Here is a 24,644-nt window from a genome sequence, read left to right as displayed (position 1 = left end):
TGCCCAGCAACCTGAATCCCAGTCAGACATGCATCCAACTGCTTCCGAAGTATGCATGTGCATCCTTCCTTCCCCACCCCACCACCCATCCAGTGGAAGTGCTTGCCTACTCTCTGCAGACAAGTCCTAGGAAAATTTAACCCCCAAACTTTCGGACAAAGGGCACACAACCAGCTTGCAACAGCTATTAGGTCACTTTGCAATGAAGGCTCAAGGGAACACTGGATCAAGGGCTACAAAAAAAAAGATGGAGTGGTAAAACAGAAGAAAACATCTTAACTGGAATAAAGCCTTCTATTCAAAACCCAAGCAGGGTCCTTGTCCTTTGAGGCATAAGAGGTGCAAAAAGAACGGCAAGACAACAGGAATAAAACCCACATGAATCACTGTGGCATCCAGTTTCTATTCACAAAGAAAAAGCTCCAGTCCATCTTTTAATTTTTTTGAAAAATTCCTGACATTACAGAACTAAACTGAAATGTATTAATATTCCACTCTTACATTTCCATGACAAACAGAAAAAAAAATTCATGAGCCAAAAAAAGGGGGGAGGGGAGAAGCTTATAAAACTAAATATGGATCTCAGCATTAACAGCTGAACAGAGAAAGGAATTAAAACGCTTTAATTAAAAAATCACGAGTGGATGATAAAGTGTGTAGAAACTGAAAATTTACAAACTATTTAAAACCTGGAATCGCTGACTGTTCAGAAACTACACAGATGGATCATGGGTGGTGGTGAACAGCAGAAAGGGATTATGGATGAATCTGCATTGTTCTAGCTGCTCCCCATGCCACCCGTCTCCGAGGAAAGCCTGTAACACAAAAAATAAACAACTCAAATTAGTTTTCTGAATGCCCAGCTGCACCTCACCTCCAAGAACTGTTAGCCTAGTTGGTGAGATGTGAAGGAGTACATAGTGTTTCAGTATCAAGGGAGACGTTTAAAGATTTGTTGGATTGGTACTTGGTACCAGGATCCTGTAACCCCTGCAATCCAAGCTTCCTGAGCCAAATTACCTCAGAACAGAAGGAAACAGACTCTGTTACCAACTGTGGGTGTTCTTCTAATGATGCTCTTTGGAATATTTGTGGGAGATGTTAAATGCTTTCCAAAAATATGCCACACACTAAAACCTCCTCTTACAGGGTCACAATACACAGAAGCAACTTTTCTTTCTTTACTGAGCTTATTTTAGCTCCTCCCAAGCTACTGATAGAAAGCAGCTTAGGAAACATTGATCTGAAAGTAGCTTCATGAGGCTAACGTTGAAACATCAAAAAAGGCTTCAGTCCTGGGTTTTTTTTGTTTTTTAGCACTGTTTGAAGGTTATTCCTATTAAGAAAATCCTAAACGCTAGGAGATGTTAAAAGAACAGCAAGTATAGTTTAAGTATGGGTCAAGAATTATACCCAACCCATAGTTTTCAGGACTTAAAAAAAGCAGAAGCCAACATGTTTCAACAACTCCCTGGTTCATTCTAGAAGCTCCGAAAACCTGTTGTTTCCTTAAGCTAAACTCTCCATCCAAACATACCCAACCCAGCTACAATGCCTTCTGTCTCAAAAATATCATTTGAGGTCCTGGAACCCAATTTTGGGCTCTGATGGAAAAGTAAGCATTTAGTCTGCTTCACTGATTACTGCACAGTCAGCAAGTCTTAGCTCCCACTTTGAACAGAACTATATGTGTAACAGTTTCAATTCCTAAATTTAGTTCATAAAAATCTTTAACTGTCATAACCTATTTGTGGTATCTAGTCAAAAGAAAATGAATGGTATTTTGTCATCTCCATCCCTTCCACAACAATGTAAAGCCAAAGGCTGGTCCGAAGGGGGGACAGGGGTGACGAGGACACCCAAGATCCAGGAAATAGGTCAACTACAAACTGTATTTAATTTTGTATCTGAAATTGTATTTCTACCTCAGCATAAAGGGGAATAGTTCTTTAAGGGGGCTGATTCTTGCCAACATCAAAATAGGAGGACCTAGGGCAACATAAACTGTAAGCCCTGAACAAAAGAGTTTAGTGAGGAGTGAAGTTTTAGGAAAGGAGCTGCTGGAAACAGTTTAGATCTAGGACCCAAAGAAATCAAGTTCATGCAAGAAGGTGATGACACTCTAGCACCAAAAAGAACTCAAAGAACTATCCAGAATTTATACACACCCTAAGCATTGATTGAGGCAGGAGGTACAGAAGGGGCAAGAAGGGAAAAACCCAACCGTAATCACACTAAGGACACTATAATAGAAGGACCACATGGGGGAGCCGAAAAGTTTTTAAAAATTGAACATCAAGTACCTTTGGTGGTGGCAGTTGACACCTTAAACCTCTGCTTCCTTCCCCACAATCCTCCTTTAGGGAATACTCATTAGGTAAAGAGGCCTTCTAATCAAGAACTAGATAAAATAAAAACCAGGTCTCTTGGGGAGGGGGGGGGGGAATGGGATGGGGGATGGTACCAGCAAAATTAAGTTGTAACTACAGAAAGAGCTTATGAAGGGAAAGCTGGACCATATGATAAAGGAGCAGCCAGCAACTAACAAGAAAAACTACCTGGACAGGTTGCTCCTCTAGTCATTCATGCAGACTTGGGATAAGTTACTAATTCATAGGGCCAACCTGGGATTGAGGGACCACACTGGCATGAGATAATACATTGCAACACTTACAAGCAATTAGTTTTTTTTTTTAACACTGTAAACCAAATGGGATGTGTGTGTGCGTGCTGGGGGGAGGGGGGGGCGGATGGCAGGAATTTCTACACTAGTTCTCTAATGCCTTGCAAAGAACCATATACATTCAGGTTGAATTGAAGACTATCAGAGGCCTTCTGCCATCAAACCTACAGCATTTCTGGTCTTTTGTGGAGACAGAACTGTGGTCCTTGGGATAAGGAAAATAAGGCTTCAGGGAGATTAAAAGTACACTTGAGGGAAAGTAAAGTTGTTACTGCCAACTAGTCACTCATGTGATCTGTGAACTTAAATTCTCCAAGGCTTTTTTTTTTTTTTAATCTGATAAGGGAGTGGATTGGTGAGTTATAGCTGACCTTAAAGGTTCCAAGTTTAGAATTCTCAATTCATGACAGGGCTGGTGGGGGCCAGAAGGGTGGGCAGGGAATAGAAGGAAGCGTAAAGGGACTTAATCAGGGTTGGTTTAGGAGGACTGGAGAATCCTGTCAAATTCTGGGTGATGTTACAGTTGCTTGTTCAAGATCTACCCAGTGTCAGAGGAAGAGGGGTTAATTCTCATTCAGAGGAACGCAGACAAAAGCCAGCAAACTTTATTGGACTTTTCCCAACTTGCCTCCTCATTCTAGGTAAAGAAGTAACTTCTTTATATGTATGTTCTGTAAAAGATCCTCAAAGTAACCACTAACCAGAGGAAACAAGCCTGGGATGGACACCCTTGTTACCTGCTATTTGCAAGGTAAGGGATTTTAGAAGTCAGAGAAACTGTTCTCACTAAAGAATCTTAATGGCAATTATGGAAGACCCTCAGGATTTAATCTGCTGCAGGCCCATCTCCTTTTGTGGGGAATGACAAAGGACGACAACTAAATTAACCAGGGATACAAACAAGCCCGAGTCAGTTTTATACAATCCCTAAATTGAGTAGCCACAGGTCACAAGCTCCCCACCCCTTTACCCTTCACAGCACACAATCAACTAAAGTTCTTACTGTGGCAACTTTATTACAGCTAGAAACACAAATCTGGCCAAGAAGGCCTGCTGATAACCATTAAATAATTAAAAAAAAAAAAGTTAACGGAGAAGCTTTTATTCATTAACACAGAGCCTAACACATTGTTATATTGCAATGCAGAGTAAAGCTACAAAAAAGTAACAGAATGAAAAAGAAGAGCAAGAACTGTGGCTCTAGATAAAGAATTCAACAAGTCAGACTCTGAAACAGGCACTCCGATGAAATGGCCTAAACCTAACCCCAGGTTACCATTGCCCCCACCCCCACCCTGTTATTCCCAAAATAGTAAAAAGGAAACGGTCACAAGCTCACAATTGTTTGGTTCTCACCAATGTTAACAAAGAAAAACAAAATAAACCAAGGAATACTTGAGGGGGTGCCTCAAGATATTCAATCAGTAGGGGGAGAATCTCTGTTTCTCGCCTTTCAGTTTGTTAGTTACACATGGCACGGCAGAGGTGGTGGTGGTGGTAGCTGAAGCCCCGGTACCCTTAGCAGCAGACACAACATTTAGAGCCAGGAGAGGGATGGGTTTCATGCCAAGCAGACTGGAGACACAAGGGGCGGTCGGAAGAGGGTTGGGGAGGCTGGAGGGTGCGTCGGAGGTCCCCGCTGTGGCGAGCGAGGGGGTGGTGGTGGAGGAGGAAGAAGAAGAAGAAGGGGTGGAGGGTTGAGAGAGGTTGATGCTGAGGTGATCAGGGATCGTGACGGAGGCTGCCTGGGAGGAGGGTTTAGCGTTTTCTAAACTGTAACAGAGGAAAAAAAGGAACAAAAAAAAAAGGGTGGGTGGAAGGGAAGACCACAAAAGGGAAAAAGTACAGGACAAAAACTGCTTGTTATCAGTTAAGTGCCTCTGGTTGCACATTAGGAAGACCTAATACCAACTTGTGATAAGCTACCTTTCTTTAAGTCTGTGTCCCACCCTCTAAACATGTATACTTTGCCAAATTCCATTCCACGATGCTATTTAAAACTGCTATGGTGAAGGAAAAGCTGACAGACTGAGAAAAGAAATCACACAGAGCACACTTCCGTGTATCTGACACATGAATCCAACTCAGGAGTCAAAGGATTTCAAAGTAGAAAATGAAACAATACTTGTATCAATCTCCAAACAAAGAACAAATGTCTCTCACCCACCAATCACTTGTGAAGCTGTGGAATATTATACAGAATTAGAAAATTTTCCCCCTAGCACTGAAGTTTGCTTCCATCTCCACAGCAAACTAACCAATATATCACGATGGGAAAGGACAAGAAACCAAAGTAGGTCACTAATTTCAAAACTTTAAAGAATGTAGCATTTTCAAAGAAAAATGCTGAGAACAGAAGTATAGATAAGAACTAGGAAAGCTTCATTTCTGGTAGGCGGAGGGGGTGAGAAAAAAAGCCTTTTGTTTTTGACTGATCATACTTCTAATAGAGACCTTACAGAACTGGAACATACTCCTGCACTGCTGAAAACCTCATTTAAAAATATAAAAATACGCCTCTATTCTTAAAATAAACTCTAAATAATAGTAATGACCTGGCAGCTCCCAAATGCCTGCATGTTTCTAAAGCAGAACTGCAGTATTTGCTGAGAACTGTCTGAACAACCTGCCCCACAAGTTTAACTCTTTAAGGGCAGGGACCCTCCTCTTAAGATTCCATTTTGTTTACCGAAGTCCAGAGACCCTTACAATCCATAAAGCAGGGGATAAAGAAAGGACTCAGACTGACAGAATAAGAGCAGAAACACTCAGACTCCATTACTGAAAGCAGAGAAATCTTTCTTGCCTGGTAGTAAAACTAGTTTGCTTTTTGTATTCAAACTGGGCCAAGATGGGGAAGTGAAGAGTAAGCTTTGTGCATGTACAGTCTTTGCTTCGGTGTTAAATGAAGCTTTAAAAAGTTGTAACACAAATTCAGTTTGGACAGTTTCATTAAATAGGATGACTCTAAATAACCAGCCATTCAATAAAATAAGGATGATCCTGAAAAGAGTGACTGAATCAGGAAACTCTGGTGAAGTTCTGGTTCCTTCCAATGTAGACACTGACCCAGGTACAGGAATCAAACAAACCACTTCCATTTAAGCACTACCTGACAATATTCAGAGCAAGCCTACCCAAGCAGAAGAAAGCCATCTCCAGCTTCCAAGAACATGATTCTCGCCACTTAACTCCTCCCCATACCCCAATTAGAAACAAGACAACAAACCTTTCCAAACAGCCTATGCAGAAAGTTTACCACCATTTCACACTAAAATGTTAAGAATTTGATGTGCTTGGTAGCAGAAGAAAGCAGATCTAGACACAAAGAAGTCTTTTTCTACATAAATACTAGTAAGTACCTCAAGACATTAAAAGGCTTCAGGCAAAAGTCAAAACCACTGGGGAATTGATAAATTCTTAACCAGGAGATAAAAGACAATGGAATAAATACAAAGTCAGTGACTATAAATGTAATATGGACTTCATTTGTATGAATTCCTTTCCTCTGAACTCTTAACACCTTTTATGCGCAACAAAGACTGAACAGTTTTAACAGAGGTAAATGACAACTAGACAAAAATCTATAGAAAAAGGATGGCTAAGCCCCTTGGGCAATGGCTAACTGGCTTAGAATGTTAGTAAGCAATTAAAAACATGACTTAAGCACTTGTGCTGAGAAAGCAAGAAATATAAATGCCTTGTAGAATGCCCACTGGAATGGTCCTGCTACAACTATCTTGTGTGGTAACATCAGCTCGGTTTGGTAAAGAAAAATGAAACCTCAGAAGTCATTAAGGTATGAGATGGTGGGGAAAAAAAAAAAAAGAGAGAGAAAAGAAAGAAAGAAAACATACTAGACATTTCTGAAATATTCCCAAACCTATACCTCCCCTTTCCCACAAGCTGTGAACAATGGAACACATTTGCAATTTGAGAAAAATGGATGTTTTCAGAGTAAGTGGTAATGGTTGCTTCCCAGAAACTACCTTGCTGTCACACATTTTTCTTGTATCAATTAGGGCGTTTTGGAGACTAAACCCAATCAATGAAAGAAATACTGGTCTATGATACGTACAGCAAAAGACCTACATTTGGTTTTAAGTCACTATGGGTGCTCTAGTCAGAGCACTATTCTGCTAGTGAAGTCATACTCTTTCCACTCCTAAAAACAGCAAGTCAAATGCAAGCCTTCTGTCCCCCTCCCCCATACAATTTTATTACAATCTGGTTACTTTCTCTGCTACACTAAAAATGGATTAAAGTAGGGCTAGACTTAAACTTTATTGCCATCTCCACCCATCCCCACTCCCATCCCCCAAATACTCCCACATTTAGTAATACATTGTAGCTTTCCCCAAAACACACATTACTTGTGTTGCCACCAACAAGACAAAAAAGGCAGGGAGGGAACCCTTACCTGACATTGATTAGATATTGAGCCAGGCTAATGCTGGCAGCAGATCCAGTGATGGTAACCTGCCTATCAGTAGATCCTTCCACTGGGTTCGCAATTTTGATCTGCGCCCCAGACATCTGACGGATCTCATTGATTTTGGCGCCTTGGCGCCCGATTATGCAGCCAATCAACTTAAGGAAAAAAAAAACAAGGCACACCAAATTAAGAATTGCATGGCTAGGTTCAAGAATTCCATCCTACCCCTCCAGCCTTTTATAGCTCCAGTCCACGATAATGGGAACAGAAACTACTATCTGCATTCTACACACTCTACTCACTCCTGATTTAAAAACTTGAGTTATAGACTGCATCTCAACTTGTGCCCTATTGTTTTGTCTGACCACTAACAGGTCAGAGCCAACTCTCAGCTGACTGACTCCCTAGTAGCATCAGCTTATTTCCTCAGGGTACTAACTAGACAAAATAAAACAGACAACATCGTAACAAACCAGTTTATCATGGCAAGGGACAATAAAGGTCTCTAGTTTTTGGCAACAAAGATGCCAAATTCATCCTGCTATGATTACCATTTTAATACACCGGTAAGAATTCTGGCTAATTTCGAATGCTTTTCCTTCAGAAAAAAGTAAAAACTTGGGTCTCCATTCATACTGATACTGTACACTAATAACATGATACTGAACACATTTAATGTAGATAGACTGAGAAACTGAGGTTACTATTTTATTATTCTCACAATTTAAATAGCCACATGTGGTTAGTGACTATTATGCTGGACAACACAGAACATTCAACTGCTGCTTTAAGTATAAGGCTTCAGATTATACAAGAAGCCAAGGCCAATGGGGTATTCTATCTGAAACAAAAAGGTTCTTTCTGCCTCATGAAACCTCAACACAATAGTGTTATCAATTTTCTCCATCAGTTTTTATTCAGATTCTACATACTTTAAAATTTTTAATTTGGGATCTTTTTAAAAAAACCCATTTTCTTCCCTAGGTCTTGTAAGTGGCATGACACTGCATCAACACTCTTTTTTATCCCATGAAACCCTATTAACTATACTTACATCATTTGGAATGGTGAGTTCATGAGAAGTAGTCTGAGCAGATGCATCCAAACCTGCTAAAAGACAGAAGAGAGCAAGAAAGTTCAATGCAAAGCATACAAACCCCCCACTGATTTGCACATTAACCTAACAGAAGGAAACAAACTGGAAACCCAGCATTGGCTGTTGGGATTCATCACTAACTTGGAAGCCTCCAAAGAGGAAAGAGGGGGAAAGGGTACAGAAATAATGCTGGAAAGGTTCCTCTGTACACTCAGAAGAGCTGATTTCATGCCATTTCCTGCAAAGCCCAGCCTATTAGCATATAAGGGGATGGAAGCAAGGGGCAAGGGAATGTAGTATACTCAAAAAGGACCAAAATCTAACCAAGTCCTTCTGCACTGCTCCCCTTTTCTGCTTAGGATTTCCTGCTGCTGTTGTGTTCCAATTTTATCTCACCTGATGCTCACTAGCACCAGTGCCAATATCATGCCTGTTACTGGGTACCATGGACTTTTGGCACACATGCAGAGTTGCTTTAAATATACCTGTATCAGATTAACACCTCCCCCAATCCTAACCTACACTTGAAGGTCAGAGAGAATGAAATGGCAGCCAGGTGAGGAAAGTTTATTTCTCCAGATTTATTCCCTGTCTTTTGCTCAATTGCTCAGTAATTTGTTCTGGTTTTTATTTTGTTTTCCAAAGAAAAAGAAAAAAATCCCATTAGCAAACACTCATACCCATCAATAATACTGACATCTGGACCCAACCAGGTCAGCTGGCTAACTCTCAAAGCTAGTCTTGCTCTCAGCTGTGGCTGCTAAACTCAACATTTTTAGAAGGGGGTTGGCCAGATCCATCAAGGGACCCTCAGGGGCACCAGGCCCACCCCTTTGCTCTCTCAGCTCCTTTCTGCCATGTGCATGTTGCTGGTATGTCATGGGCAGTGAAACAAGACTCCCACCAGTTTATTAATATAACAGTAGAATACTACAGATTTTTTTTTTTAATCATTACCCCAATAGCCTTTCACCTCTGGAGAGCTGGATTCAATGCCTGTTAAGATACAAGTGAAAATGAGTTTGGTGGTCTCATCCTAACCCTATCGGACAAGTTATTCCTTATACAGAAAAAAAAAACCCCAAAAACAAAACAAAACAAAAACAACTACACAATTTGGCACAAATGGATTCTCTACCCAGGTCTGTGAATAGCTGGTGGAGAGAAAGGGGGTGCCAATCAGATCAAAGGGGCAGCAGTGAGGATGGGTTAGAAGAAATATCAGCCTACCCTTTGCCTGACAAGCATCCCCAGACCTCACCCCAAACCTTCCAGGGCCTTTTTTTATTTTATTTTTTATTAGAATAACTCACCCCAAATGAAAACCAAGTTAACAAACACATTACCTCTTTCAGTTTAGCGATAGAAGACAGGCAAGTTTAAACCAGCAGGATGCTGGGTAACGAAGTATGTTTTAAACAGATGTCAAACTGAGACCTTGGGGCTGGCCTCTGTCTTGCACTACACCTTACAGAAATAAACACTGAGGTATCCATACCACTGAATCCGGTGTTGCCATGCGTCATGGGAAAATGAGACTGTTGCATTGCCAACTGGTGCAGCTTGGTCAACTGCAGGGAGGAAACAGGAGAGGTTGGCATTAGAAGAGTAAGAGAGCCAGGGCTCACGCACATTCAAATTTGAAAATGCAGAGCTCCTGATCCCCAAAGTTGACTCTACTACTCAAACTACAACATAGGATGGGGCTTATACCACAATCCTGGGGATGGGGCAAAATATGAAGGTGAGGGTTAGAAATAGAAAGGGCACAGTAAAGAGAATGAATGCATTTTGGGTGTGTGAAAGAAAAGCAGCAGCACCTGCCCAACAACCATCCCCTTGTGGGCTACTTAATGAAGGTGTTTGCAGCCATTGCAACAGTTGCCCCAGGGACAAGCACAGACAGGCTAGGTAAACAAACTGTGCAGTGGTGCTAGGGAAACACACCATGCAGGGTTCTGTCATTATCAGGAGGAGGGAAGGAGATGAGGGGGCAGGGAGACTGCAAGGAGGAGAAAGATTAAGATGAAACCAAACTGGACTCAGCACGCCCTCACCAAAAGATTTCTACAGCTTTTCTTCTTCACCTATATATACACTACCCTGGCAGTTCTACAACAATCCCTCCTCAAGGCTACTTTCTCTCTTGGGCCAAACACTAACCAAGAACCAAACCCAAGTTCCCAAGTCTAATGCTCAGCACCTGAAAGGGTTAGTAATGATACAGAAAAGTGCAGAAAGAAAATGCCCTTAAAGGAAATCTGAATACCAGCACTTTTAAGTAGGAGTTTTTAGTGGCAAGAAAGGTTTTATGGAGTTGAATTCCCAAATATTCAGCTTCTTATTCTTCCCTGTGTAAATAAGCCCCTTTTCCACCCCTCCAGATGCTTTTTAAATTGTCACCTCAAATTGAGGAGTACAGTACGCAAGGGCAAACCCAACCTCCCACTCCTCCCCCACAGAAAGGACTCCATGAAGAGATGCAGTCAGTCCACTGTCAATTTAGACTGTGCCCTGGAATAACAAATGATAATACACCACAGAACATTTCTTTTTTAGACACAGTAATCTGGAAAACAGGATAAAATAGAATCTAATAATTTGCTGGATTATAATTTCCAGTGATTATATTATCAGAAGGCAAACAAGGTGCTACTATGCCCTGATTACAGATTATTTAAGGGCCAAAAGATGGGGTTCACCTTGTGAGGAAAACAATACTCCATATGCTTAAGACCCAACTCACTTCTGCCTATGTGGAAGAAAGAGTGAGACAATTTTGGATGGGAAAGGGAACTTTTCAAAACAAGAAGTGAAAACAAAACTTACATCTGGCTGTGGAATGGCATACTGTCCTTGAATGGTATAGGCCTACAAAAGGAGGAAAACAGTTCCTATTAAAAAAAACCAATCAGGGACAGCCACCCAGAGGGAGAGGGGGAGACAGATTTCAACTAGCCAGGAAGCCAGAGTTGAACTAAAGATGGGGGAGGCCACAGATTGAGGCAGTAGATGGTATCTCACAAATACAGTCAGACCTGAGTTGGCTTTCTTTCAAACCTAAATATGATGACTTATTCCAGGAGGCCTATGAAGGGAGCCAAGTTCCCTGCAATCAAAGGCAAAATACACATTTGTTTCTTAATGAAAAGGTGGGAAGTGGATTAAGGAATGCCTCGATTGACCAAGCCCCCTTTCTCCCTCTGTACAAGACAGCCTAGGAGGAAAATGGTCTCTTCCCTCAACCACCCCAACCCTTATGCCAATCATGGTGACATGAATGTTTGTTATCTGCATAAACCTATACAGCATGTTCTATAACACTTCCCTTTCCCTATCTAATTTTTGTCTACATCTGCCTAAAGACCTTAAGTGCACTAGAAGCTAGTTTAATCCCTAACACTAGGGAGCTGATCACAGGAACACAAATAAATAAAATAAATCACTGTGTTCTAAATCCTGCACCTTCTCCCACCTCCCACTCCATAAAAGGCACTTGCAGCTCCCACTACACCCTCCTCCCCCCACACCATAACCTCCGAAAAGGGAGCTGGGTCTTCAGGGCAATGGGGTGGGGGACAAGGAGGAACAGGAAGGGAGGGGAAGGAGTGGCTGGTTAACAGGATGTGAAGCTTTTCACATCACAGTGGCCAGTACCCCCAAAAGTGCACCCAGGTGGGGGGTGGGAAGGTGAAAATGGGATAGGAAGAGTGGGAGATGGGGAAGAAGGGTTGAACAACAAAAAAAGGAAAAAAAAAAAAAGGAAAAAAAAAAGGAAAAAAAAGGAAAAAAAAGAAAAAAAAGAGTTGGTGTTACCATCTGGTGGGCTACGCGGCCTGTGTGAAATGAGGTGGGGGGGGTCAGTCCAGGTCCCCGTGGACAGGTGGTGTCCACAGCACAAAAATCACCAGCGCCACTGGCCCCCCGCGTGTTGGCAGTCTCGGCTGAGGCGGAAGGATTGAGTGAGCCTTGGAGACTGAACATCCCCTCTCACCTCTAGAGGTGGTCCCTCCAGGTCAGGGTTGAGGCACATGGACGGGGTGGTGTGGGGAAAGCTCGCACTGTCGCTGCCTGTGCTGTACCTGTCCTGTGGATAAATAGAGGATTTCAGTCTCCAGGGCTGTCAATCCGGCACCTTGTCACCAGCATGAAATTCACACAAAAAAAGTTGTTTAATTTTTTCTTTTCCTTTAAAAAGGAGCTCACGACACAATTTGAAACGAGCTGCAATCAGTGAATTTAAAAAAAAAAAGTTACCTTGTGGCAGGTATCACACTGCACAATTGGGCTATTTTCAGTAAGAATGAAGGGGTGGGGCAACAGAGCTGATGCCAGCTACTGGTCACTGTGGGATTAAGTTGAACCCCTATAGAGCCCACTTTTGTCACAAAGGAACAAAAGATACAGGTCCATCTGTGGACGTTGCATAAATGGGTCCATTTAAAAAGGCCCATGGGAATAATAAGGGCCACTCATGAAAGAAGCTGCAAGCCTTTAGAGGGTGGTCAACTGAATAAAGGGTGGGGGAGGGTGGGGGGAAGCAAAGAGGTAAGAAGGGGGAGGTGGAAAGAGGAGGAAAGGAAAGGGAAATGAAGAATTATAGAGAGAATTGCTGCTATGCAGCATGGGACTCTTTACAATCCCAAATGGGAGTGGAAGAATCCAGAAGAGCAGGAACATGGAGTTCCTGGGGAGAAGGGAAAACTCCTAAGGCTAAGCCTCCTTGCTATACTATACTGACTCTGGGCCTTTGTTTATCCTGCCTATTTATCCTGCCTGACTATCCAGACTATCGGAACCCTTTGACCAATCCAGTTTCTATAAAGCAAGGTACTAAACTGTCTCAAGGTAATACTGTGACATGATTAATTTCTTGTGAAAGCTCCCAGAAGCACATGACAAACTAAGTCCCCAAATTCTTGTTCAGTTTTATGCCAACTCAAAATAGAATGTGAATGGGATGGACTTCGTTTAGGCTTCCCCCAATTCAAACACAAGATGGAACTAATTAAGTGTGCTTGTAACAGGCCAGCCCCTCATTGGGAAAAGGCATTTTGAACAACGTACTTGCTTGCTTAGGCAGCCACCAAATTGAAGGTCACTATTTCAACCTGAACCCCAACATTTAAAAAACTGACCTACCTACTCCTCAAATACTAACAACAAAGCATAAAACTACCATGGGTCTAACCCGTGCTCTTGTCATAAAAATCTAACTTCAAAATAAACCATATGCCAAAGATCAAGAGTTTAGGTGGGTGAAGTAGAAAGAGGCCAAGGGGGTGCTTTGGTGTTCTTACTCTAACACCAAAGGTCATAGCACCACAGCCCAACATGCTCTCCCCCTTCTATTCTTGCACACTGAACCCTTACCCCGGGCTGGTTTCAGTTATGCCATGTGGGTTCAAACCAGCTTATGAGGTTAAGAGTCTGGGGGAACAACACACTGGAGTTTGGGAGTGAAGGGGTAGGAGTAGGGGAGGTGAGGTGGGGGGGGAGGGGAAGTTTGTAGGACACTCAAGTTTAGGAACCCCCCAATTTTGAGACCACCATCCAGAATCTCCTTCAGAGGTCCAATTCTTTGCTACTTTTATTCAGACCTCTAAAGAACACCCCACACATTAAAAAGCATGGATGGGGTGGGGGGGAAGGGAGAGAAGTAGTGACACCAAGGCAATTTAACCCTTTCTTCTAACCCAACCCACCTTAAATTACCAAGTAAATTACCTCTTCCGAGTGCCTACAAAACTCCCATTGCCTGCTAAAAATTAAGAGCTTGGCATTCAGAGCTTTCTCCAGTACAAAAAATAAAACTAAAAGCAGGTCAAACTATGGCCAGAGTATAGGTTTCAGCAAGCATGCAGAGTGGCCTGGTGTGCTGCTGGCAAAGTTTACATTTCAAATATAATCCTTGTTCATTGTAGCCCACCAATAAGAATTTTCTTACCTGACCACCTGCAAAGATGACTGGAGAACTGGACGGCTTGGGCCGGTACGGGATGGTCACGCCCTTCGGGGGGGACTGGGAGAGAGTCAGAAGGGAAAAAAACAAAAAGAGATAAGGTTTCAAAGCTGCTTCAGCTGTGTGGCTTAAGCTCACACAGGTCAGTTATATTAAAAACTGTATTAATTTCCATCCCCTCACCTACCAACGTTGTCTCTGGCTAGATCTAATCTCAAATCATCTGCAGTTATTTGCCTTTAAAGCAGTAAGATGGGTCCGTGGACTACACAGCTCACACTAATTCTCATCAAGGCAGATTCCCCTGTAATAATTTACGCATTATTTCCATGTTTTCAAATAAAACTAATGAACATGACAAACCTCTATGTGTATATATGAAGTTGGTAATTTAGGATCTTACATTTTGGCCTAAACAGGAAATGAAATAAAGTACACAAATATTATGCCTGGAGAAATATACACGGTAAGTAGTTCAAAGGCTCAATCAACATTTTCCTAAATTCTACTTGAAAATTCATTTCTCACGAATATAGGAACATCTCAATGGCAGTTCTAAATGTTTTATTTTCCCTTAATTTTGCTATTCTTGTTTTAACTGGATAGCATATACTACCAGGACCTCACAAGTTATTCATAAACACCATCACAGGTAAGTTTTTTTTCATATAGAAATATTTTGAATATAATCCTGTCTTAAAACATGGAAATTAATTTGAAGAATACGTCAAAGTTGCACATAGCCAAAATACTGTAATCCAAAAGGCAACTTAACTCAGTTTCTCTGGAACCCAGTTACATATTTTGTCCACTCAGACCAAGTAGTGAATCTTCCCCTACCAACCCTGCTAGAATTGCTGTAAACCAAAAGATCATGGCTGCTTAACAGTTTCTATTTTTGCTCAGACTATAAGAAAAGGGGGGGGGGGGGGGGGAGGAAAATATGAACTCACTGAACCTCTTCCCCACCCCCACTGGAGGCTTCTAACAGCTTCACCTAATTCTAGTCTTACTAAATATAGATCAGTCTGTCTCCCTAGAATCACCCTCCCCCCATTCTCAGCATGAGCCTGAGGGCTTACCTCCAACATGACCACGCAGATCTGTTTCACACACTCAATGATGGATTGCGGAATGCCAGCAATAGTGATGGCCCGCTCAGTTGAGTTGGGGAGCATATCCCCTGCCACCTGGACCTGAGCCCCTGTACTCTTTGGGGTAGAAAGAAAATTTTTAAAAATCAGAGAAAAACAATTCATGCTCTTCCAATTCCCCAAGCAGTAATTCTGCAGCAGCGATACTTATCCCATTTCCTATTTTACCCTTTTTATCCTCCCTTCCCACTCTTCCCTTATTCCAGATAGGACTGTTTAATCACAGTTATAAATAAATTAGCCTCTGGAAGTCAGTAACAGCCTAAATTTAAGCTGCTCTCAAGAAAAAGGTCCTACTAGATAGTTTTCTTTCAGCTAATGACAGCTTCGTAAGCCATCAAAGTCCCCACAAATATCACCCACTTTTCATTCTTTTATTAAACAAATATTTATATAACGCCCCTTCTATGCACCAGGCACCATTCCAGGTTGCTTGGAATACATCAAACAAAACCAAAATCCCTGCTCTTCTGGCATGCACAATATGATCCCAAAAACTCCTTTAGAAGCCATTCAAATTTCATTCCAATATCCAATTTAGTAACTCCCAGATACTATTAAAAGCTTCCGTAATTCAATGTAAATTCCAGCCTAAAAGGGAGCAGGATTACAACTACATCCTAATATACTTTCCTGTTTTCCCCTTGCTATTTAGGTGTTTGGCCAAGGAAAATATTTGCTGTCATTCCATATCAAACTCTAATCTCTTCAGACACACAAAAAAAGCATATAGTCTCATGGAAAAGTTGCCAAATGAAAAATGGAAACAGATCATATGCAACAGAAATTCTGGTTAACCTTCTGTCTTACTGTTAAGATATATGAATTGTAAAAACAAAACCAAAAACCAAAAACAAAAACCATCCTACGCATTATTTATATACATGTGTCAACTGTGTAATACTTTTCTTCCCAATACACAATTAAATCATAATCGTCTAGGACTACTACTTTAATAACAACTTTCATTGCAAACGTTAACTTTTCCAAGCCATACTAAGACCTATTAACAGAGAAAGCCACATTTAGAATAATTAACATTTTCAAGACGACAAAAGTCACCAACCTCTCGTATTTCCTTGATCTTGCAACCACCTTTCCCAATGAGAGAGCCACACTGACTAGCAGGGACCACCAGCCTCAGGGTTACTGGGGGTCTACTGGCAGCTGTGCTATTGGTCATAGAGCTGCTGATGTCCTTCAAAAAGAAATGAGAACACAAGAATCTAAGTTTAAGCAGATCCCTGGGACCCACAACTGCTATAAAAGAACCGTTTAACCTTTTAAGGGACGTTTCAATCATGATCTACCATCAATGAAAGTTCAAATATTACCCCCTCCACCCCCAAAACAACTATTTCCTTAAAGATAAAAACACCTATAAACTTCCTGATTATCCCTAAGTACAGTTTCTTTCATGGAGGAAGAAAAGTGACTGTTTTGGAAATCAGAATTGACTGTAAAGGGAAACAATATCAAAGTCAAAATTAAAACATTCAGATGAAACAACGCAACCCCAAATTCAAATAACCAATTCTGTTCTCTTAGAAAAATTAGAAAGATTAAGCAAGTGTTTCTATTTGTTTTAATTTCTTGGTAAAATCACCATTATACAAACAATGAAACTGAGGCCAAGTACTCGTCCCAATCACATCTAAAAAGCTGTAGATTTGAAATTAAAAGACTGTATTGGCTCCAAAGCCCACTGTCTTTCCCATAATATGCTACTTCCAAAAAGTCATGGTTTTAACCTAGTTAAATTTAGCTCTCTGAAGATTAAGTGGTTTAAACATCACTTCTCAGCCTAATCTCTATGTAGTAGCTAGACCTGAAAAGTGCTTAAACATAAGCCCCTGAAGTCAAGGACATGTTAAAGTACAAATAAATTTTCTGAATGTTTTTTAAGCTTCAAGCTCTGGATTAGCAGGGCCTTGCAGGTCAAAAGATAACATTTCTGATCTTGGCCAGGATAAAATTTCAGGCACCATTAAGTATCCAACCACCAACCAAGCAGCAGCCAATAGCTCTCCTCTGCCTGTGGTGTCAAATGCATGATTAGCAGCATTACTGAAGAGGGGGAGGAGGCTGAAGACCTAGGGCAATGGTGGTAGAGTATCTGAAGGTTGAGGGATCTTGGTGAACAAAAGAAACAAAAACAAAACTTCCTTCTGCCAAAAAACTTCTGGCATTAATAATTTTCTTCTGAAAACCTATAAAACATATTCTCTTCCTCCAAGTATAGCTCTGACACAAAGTTATCAGACTGAATTTCTTAAAAATCCCAACTGCACCCAAGGTTGAAAGATATGTTATTTATGGCATGTATTAGTGTTCATCAGGGCACCTAACAAAAGCACATTTATTTAAGTTCATTCAACTATAAATTAGAGGACGTGAAGTTTACCAATGCAATACCATCATACCTTCAAAACTACTGGTCAAAAAATAAAAATAAAAAATGGGTTTTCACACTTTTTTTTTTTTTTTTTTACATTGAGTCCTCAGTAATAGTCAAGCTAGCCCTTTTAATGATTCAAGTGACTTACGGTTAAATTTTGGGAACACTGAAGAGGAGGTTTGTAAAGGACCCATTTACAGATTTATGATCCAGTCTGGCCTTCAATTTAGAAAGCGCTTAGAAAAATCACTACGCTATCTAGAAGCACTTTAAAATGAAGATTCAGGGGGGGAATGAGTGAAAACGAACCTCTTCCAGTTTGTCAATGATCATAGCAAAGGCTTTGAAGATGGCATTAGTGGGTCCAGCCAAAGTGATAATTCTCTCAGGACAATTCCCTTCTGAGATGTTGATACGTGCACCACTCTGGATTAAAAAAACAAAGCCAAGAGGTTAACAGACAAAAAGGTCTGAGCATATACAGATTACACAGCCCCTCCCAAATAAGATGACCAAGGAAGCTACCTATACGCATGATCTTAACACAAGCCAATTTCGGATTTCAAACATTGCTCATGTTTGCCCTCAACACTGCAGAAGCTGCCTTAAAGCTTGAATGAATTGAGGCTTACTGGAACTACATTTCCCAGTATATTATGTGATTACAAATAACCAGGCCAGAAAAACACCAGATTCTCCTATTGATTCCTTCTAATTGCTCATTAAATAAAAATTTTGCCTTTAAGGGCTTTTAACAACCCTTAAACTAGCCCCCCCATCCCAGCCCCCTATAACTCACCTCCTCACGCATCTTCTTAACTGATTCTCCTTTCTGTAAGAGGAAAAGTCAAGAATGAGCTCCAACTGCTGTTTCAACCAAGACTAACTAAATAGTAATTAGAGTTGAAGTGAAACAGTCTTACCTTTCCGATGATACTGCCAACTTCCTGCAATGGAGAAAACTAGCGTCAAATAAGAGGAAACTCAAGTGTTCATATCATAAAAAGGAATTTTTAACTGTCCAAAACAATGGAAAAACTCAGATTTATTAGGAAGAGGAGTAGGGAGGCTTACTCTCTTCTTTGCTCAAAACATAACTGAAGGTACCAAAGAATACTGAAGGAATAATGATTCAGAAATAATCAAATACTATTCTGTGTTTAACAGAACTTATTTTTTGAAGTACCAAATCTGTATAGTTTCCCAAAATTGTCTTGGCAGAGGTTATCTATTTATCACAAGCTACACCAACCTCGATGAGGAAAATCTTATTATCCAGGTATGAGAGTCTTTGGCTCCATCCTCTAGTTAAGCCTTTCATGCTCAGTGGAGCTTCCTACTAAAGTCTGTCCATTTTCCCACTACACTCTCATCTACCCTGATAGAGAAGACTGCTAAAGCCAGATGCCCCACAGTGCTAATCTGATGAGCTCCAAGATGCATGCCCTCTCTTCCTGGCCTCTCCCCGAGCAGTTACTATGACCCAATTTCCCAAGCTGGTGCATACCTTTCCATGCATAAGTAGCCGGATGGTGAGAGTGACATTTAATCCACCTTCAATCACACCGGTGTCCATGTCGAGCAGTGTTCTGGGGAGCTGGACTTTGAGTGGTCAAGTCTTTGGTCACTGGTGGGGGTGAAGCCAAAAACTGAAATGCAAACATGACCAAAATCAGAGGGGGAAAACAATAGGAGAAATAGTTCCCAGAGTCATTTTCACTGTTACAAATGTTTTTTGACTCTTTTCCTTATATGACAGCCTATCCATTGGGAAGCTTGTATACACCCAGCACAACTGCACTAATGACAACCATTTACAGCTCAGGTTCTGATAGAGTATGGAAAGAGACTCTTCAGTCTGCTGTCCTTAATGGTAAGGTTTCCGCTGACTCTGAGGAGGAGGAAGATTCCTTCAATCCGCAATGGTTGCAAAGGAACTGCTGAACGTGCACCAGTTGTCCTTCAACAGAATAAGATTCGACAGGATACAGAAACACCTGGAAATCATGAGGCCAGACCTCAAACTAATCAACTACAGACAGATGACCTTTTGCTTCCCTGTTAAGTAGCACGCTCAAGTTGAGAGCAAGAAAGGACACATTAAGTTTTCTTACTTGCAGCAATTTCTAGATAAAAAAAAAAAAATTTAGAGGTAGCTCACATTACAATTTCAAATGTTGATAGATGACACCAAATAATTTTAATAAGATTTAAATCAACAACCTCACTGAAAATGGCACTATCTGAAAAGCCTTCTATGAAGGCTGGGATTCCATATTCCCCTTTGGGAAAAGGCTCAATACATTAAGTACATCCTGAGTCCTTTCTCCCATCCCCTCTCCTGACCCAACTTGATAATCACTCATATTTGAAAATCTGCCTTGCTTCTGTGTATTAATCTTTGTTACCACTCCACCTTTATTCAAATCTATTAAATCTTAAATTTTCTTCCAAAGAAAACAATGAAAATAAAACTACTGCTAAATATTTATTGTATAGTTGTCTTAAGCAACAGCAGGAATAAACCTTTCCTACAGAGAAAGCTCTTTCCCCACCCATCATCTGAAACAATATTCCTAACATTTCTGTCTTGGAATAACTAACCAAACATAGAAAGAGAATTTGTTTGTGAATATACCTTTTCCTATGATACCTCCTTAGGACCTAATAGCATTAGCTTTAAAAAGGTTCTCCAAAGTTGATAAATTTCACCAGTGACATTTTTAGCAATCATCCCTTCAAAAGTCAACATCAATGATCTCTCCTTCAGCTAAGTTTCCCCCTTCACAAACGAGCCACTGTTTTAACTTTGTTCCAACACAAAGCCCATCCCCTAAACACTTAAAATGTTTAAGTTGCTGCCAGATCATTCTGTATATGGCAAACTGCCTTGTGGTTACCTCCAAAATATGATTATTAAAAAGACAGACTTTGCATCCCCAAGGCACCTCATTGCCCCATTGTCAAAATAGAATTGTTGGCAAAATCCCAGAATTCAACACTTTTCACTCAGGGAAAAACAACAGTGCTGGGGGGGGCGGGGGGGGGCGAGGGAGACCGTTACGTCTTTAAGAATGACTTTTTAATAAGCTATGGCTAAAAAAAAAAAAAAAAAAAACTGGCAGTTTAACTCTTTATCCCCACTCAAATGTAACTGGAATCACTTTCAAATACCACAGTAACACAAGTTCAAAAGAGCAGGAACACTGAAAAACCTATTAGAAAGCCATTTCTTGATTAAGGCACAGACGTGCATTTCTAACTCCAAACATCCAAGAATCCCTGTCATTTCTCTCCCGCCTAGGTTAATATAAATGTACCCAATCCCAGAAATCCAGCTGTTAATCCTGCAGTCCATTACCCCTTCTCCTATAAATAGCTCGGCCTGGGTCTATACCGGCAGGCATTTTGTAATTTCAAAATTCGTTACCCCGAGAAAACGTCCTGAATAACTCGGTAACTGGGAGCCCGTTTACCCTTTCTTTAACTCCGCAGCCCCCCTCCCCTCGGTCATCCAAGCATTTTCCAATTAAAAAATGCCCCCCCCCATCCCTCCACTAGAAAAGAGAGAAGGGAAAAAAAATAAACGGTTCGGTCGGGGGGGGGCGCTGCGATCCAGGGGGAGGGGCCGGGCTAGTAGCGCCTCCTCGTGTGGCTGCGCCAGCGCCTGACCCCCGCGGGGAGCCGCGCTCACCCGCCCGGCCAGCAAGCCGGCCATCGCCTCCCCCAACCCCCTTCAACCAACAAATCCACCGCCGCCCCCCCTACCGCGCGCGCGCCCTCCTTGACTCCTGCGCAGCCGCCACCGGGAAAAGGCGGGGGGAGGGGGGTAGGCCTTGCGCGAGGCCTACTAGGCCGCGTCTGAGCCAGGGCCTCGCGTGAATGGCCGGCCAGGCAGACTGAGGGGGTAGGCGCTCACGCGGTACTACGCGAGGCCGGGGCTCGTGACGAGGACCGGAGCCCGCAGAGAAAGATGGCAAGAGTGGAAAGAAAGCTATAGCCGGGGGCGGAGGGAGAATTTTGAAGCTTACCTGCAGGCGCGAGGCGACTGAGGGGAAAAGGGGAGCGGGCGGGAAGGGGAAGGGCGGGAGGCCGGGGGCGGAACAATAGGGGCGGGCGGGAAGGCGAGGGGGGCCCCGCGGGCGGGCGGAGGAGGAAGGGGGGGGTGGAGGAGGAGGAGGAGGAAGGGGGAAAGAGACCCCGGGGCGGGTGGAGGGCGGCGGAGGGCGGGCGGGCGGGCGGAGGGCGGGCGGGCGGGAGAGGGCGCAGGCTGCGGCTGCTCCGGCTGCTGCCTCTGCTGGTCTGGGAGGGGGACGGGGCGGAGCGGCCCGCTTTCAACCCCGCGCACCCTCCGACCCCGGAAGCGCTAACCGCCCCGGGGGCCGGCGAGGCGACTGCGTCGTCCAAACCTTCCCCACGCAATGCGGACGGCCTCCCTACAGCCTAGAGCGGCTCCGTGGACAGCGTCGGCACCAACGAGACAATACCTTGTAGCCGATGGCCAAGTCTATGATAGAGCGGCAGCGTAAGAACAGGGAGGAAGTTAGTGGCCCCTAGCGGAAAGATTGGAAATCCCAGGCGTGCGTACGGAGAGAGTTGGCAGTCGCCATGGATAAAGGGAGACAAGAGGGAAAAGGGATGGGTGAAGAGAATGAGAAGAGACGGGAAAAACCCAGTAGTCTATAATGATACTTAAATAAAAGAAAGATTTAAAAAAACTAATTTGCCACGTTGAAGGCAACTTTTACACTAGTTCCTTACTCTGAAAATCAGTAACTAAAAGCAAAGAATTAAGCATTTACTCTCTCTTAGGAAGAATGTAATTCATCCGTTAAGGGAAAACTCTTTTAAGAGTTCCATTTAATAAATGTAGAAAGAATGAAAGAGTTAGAAAATCACCATTCATTCTGCAACCCAAAATGAAATAATTCATTCAGGCCAGTCTCATCAAACATCAAAACTTTAAGTGAAAAGCTGTTAGGGGAGCAGGATATTATGGGGCCAAATATCACCACACACATAATTGACAAATCGCACGGGGGTGGGGGGGAGGGGGGAAGTAATCTAAAATGGAGGTATCTGATAATCACCATCTTATTCAAGTGATCAAACTTTGTATCACTAATCGCAGGATACCCGTTGACATTATGTGGTCCTTGATGAGATACAATAAATACATAGCATTATCTATTAAATATTCTTGTCAAAAGCGCTTAATCTAATCAACCTTTACCACTAATTTGCAACATACAGAAAATGTATGAGGAATAAAGGAATAAGTTATATACCTCACACTGCAAAAAGATAATCAGCAAATTCAGAATGTTGGACAGTTTGCAAGACAACTACCTCAGGTTCTTTAATAAGGCAATGTAATAGAAAAGAAGGAGGAAGAGGTGAAAGAAAAGAAATTTAAAAGGAAATAACAAATGTAAGGTATGGATCAGATCTTGTTTATTTGCTTGTTTTTAAATAGCTACATAAGACATTTTGGGGACAACTGAGGAAATTCAAACAAACTGAATATTAGCTAATATTAGGAAGTATTTTTAATCTTCTTGAGTATGATCATGGAATTGTGGTTATATAGGAGAAATGCTGTTTAGAAGGTGCATGATGAAGTATTTATTGAGCATGGGTCATGATGTATGCAACAGACTTTCAAATTGAAGCAAATATGGGAAAATGTTACCAATTGTTTAGTATGAGTGGTAGGTTTATGGATAATCACTGTACTGTTTGTAAACTTTTAAGAGATAATTTTTATAATAAAAATTGGAAACAATATGATGTGGAATGGAACAAGATTGGCAAAATGTTGATAATTACTGAGGCTAGGTGATGGGAATATAGGAGTTCATTAAACTGCTTTCTCTGTGTATGTCTGTAAATTTCCATGTTAAAACTTTCTATGAAAAACAAAACAAAACAGAGAAGAGCTCTGGCAGGGAATAAGACAAAATAAGAGAAGGAAATAAGAGAGAGCAAACCTCGTTCAAGTCCTTTAGATGTCAGTTCTGGCCTTAATATTAGTAAGTTTATTTTATTGGGCAACCCCAATTCAATGGAGTCATCTGAAGAACAGCCTTCCAAAGTGGAAAATACAGCTTGGGTATTCCAGTGCCTTGGGGGCGGGGGACATTAGAAACAATGTGAGATAGAAATAAAAAGAAGTGGGGAGCCTGGGTGGCACAACTGGTTAAGCGTCAGGTCATGATCTCAGTTTGTGAGTTCGAGCTCCATGTCGGGCTCACTGCTGTAAGCACAGAGTCAGCTTCAGATCCTCTATTCCCCTCTGTCTCTGTCCCTCCCCTGCTCTCGCTCAGGCTCTCTCTCTCAAAAATAAATAAAACATTTAAAGAAAGGAAATAAAAAGAAGTCTGTACTTGCAAAGGCAAGGGGCAGACCAAATACTGAGAGGAAAGGAAAACAAGAAAATGTTAGGACATAACATTTCAAAAAAAATTTTTTTAAGTTTTATTCATTTAAGTAATCTCTACATCCAGTGTGGGGCTTAAACTCACAACCCCAAGATCAAGAGTCACATGCTATTCCAACTGAGCCAGCCAGGTTCCCAGGACAGTAACATTTCAAATCAAACTAAGGAACAGGCTTACTGAGAGGCCCAGGCAGAAGGTCAGATTAACCTCAAGATTTTGCATTAGAGTCATTTATATTCCAGGGACCCTGTGAGCTGGGGTGAAAGTGAGTGGCTATTCAAGCAGTCATCTCTGATGTGGAAGGCAAAACAAAGATCAAATACAAGTTGATAAAATAACATCATCCTTAGTATGGCTTCTCCTAGGACTGGGCAACAGTTGCAGTCAGCTTTGAAAGAGAAAGATGAGATGCATTTAATGGCAATACCTAATAATTTTACGAATCAATAATTTTCTCTCAGAAGGGGAAAGAAGAG

General features: G+C 41.9%; 1 protein-coding gene and 1 long non-coding RNA gene across 33 annotated transcripts; one reads left to right on the top strand and one right to left on the bottom strand.

Annotated features, from left to right (window-relative positions):
* Positions 1 to 383: 383 nt before the first annotated feature.
* PCBP2 (poly(rC) binding protein 2) lies at positions 384 to 22,141 on the bottom strand. Of its 32 annotated transcripts, none has more exons than XM_045466737.1 (15): positions 21,760 to 22,119; positions 19,236 to 19,377; positions 18,652 to 18,675; positions 18,528 to 18,560; positions 18,038 to 18,154; positions 16,397 to 16,528; positions 15,259 to 15,387; positions 14,162 to 14,236; positions 12,209 to 12,301; positions 11,044 to 11,085; positions 9,713 to 9,785; positions 9,172 to 9,210; positions 8,173 to 8,225; positions 7,104 to 7,273; positions 384 to 815 (listed from the first exon to the last, which is right to left on the bottom strand). In XM_045466737.1, exons 2-15 carry the CDS (start codon positions 19,302 to 19,304, stop codon positions 779 to 781), a joined length of 1,086 nt encoding a protein of 361 aa, XP_045322693.1. In that variant the 5' UTR covers positions 19,305 to 19,377; positions 21,760 to 22,119; the 3' UTR covers positions 384 to 778. The 32 variants fall into 32 exon arrangements, with proteins under 32 accessions (XP_045322693.1, XP_045322692.1, XP_045322689.1 ...); XM_045466736.1 differs by having other exon boundaries at positions 8,173 to 8,228; positions 21,760 to 22,095; XM_045466733.1 differs by having other exon boundaries at positions 8,173 to 8,228; positions 14,162 to 14,248; positions 21,760 to 21,890.
* On the top strand, positions 3,202 to 4,107 carry LOC123591986. Its single transcript, XR_006709522.1, has 2 exons — positions 3,202 to 3,434; positions 3,831 to 4,107. It is a non-coding gene; the product is annotated as an uncharacterized LOC123591986 (long non-coding RNA).
* Positions 22,142 to 24,644: the final 2,503 nt, after the last annotated feature.

This window comes from Leopardus geoffroyi, chromosome B4 (assembly GCF_018350155.1).
Source record: "Leopardus geoffroyi isolate Oge1 chromosome B4, O.geoffroyi_Oge1_pat1.0, whole genome shotgun sequence".
Taxonomy (NCBI): domain Eukaryota; kingdom Metazoa; phylum Chordata; class Mammalia; order Carnivora; family Felidae; genus Leopardus; species Leopardus geoffroyi.
The sequence above is the reverse complement of the archived record's forward strand: the minus strand, read 5'-3'. Positions and strand labels throughout refer to the sequence as shown.

Excerpts from the sequence above, each read along its gene's own strand:
- PCBP2 (XM_045466715.1), bottom strand. The coding sequence starts at position 19,304 with ATGGACACCGGTGTGATTGAAGGTGGATTAAATGTCACTCTCACCATC. Across the intron at positions 15,388-16,396 it reads AGATCAAGGAAATACGAGAG|AGTACAGGGGCTCAGGTCCA; the intron begins GTTGGTGACTTT and ends TCTACCCCAAAG. Across the intron at positions 11,086-12,208 it reads TGGAGGGACCACCTCTAGAG|GCCTATACCATTCAAGGACA; the intron begins GTGAGAGGGGAT and ends CTCCTTTTGTAG.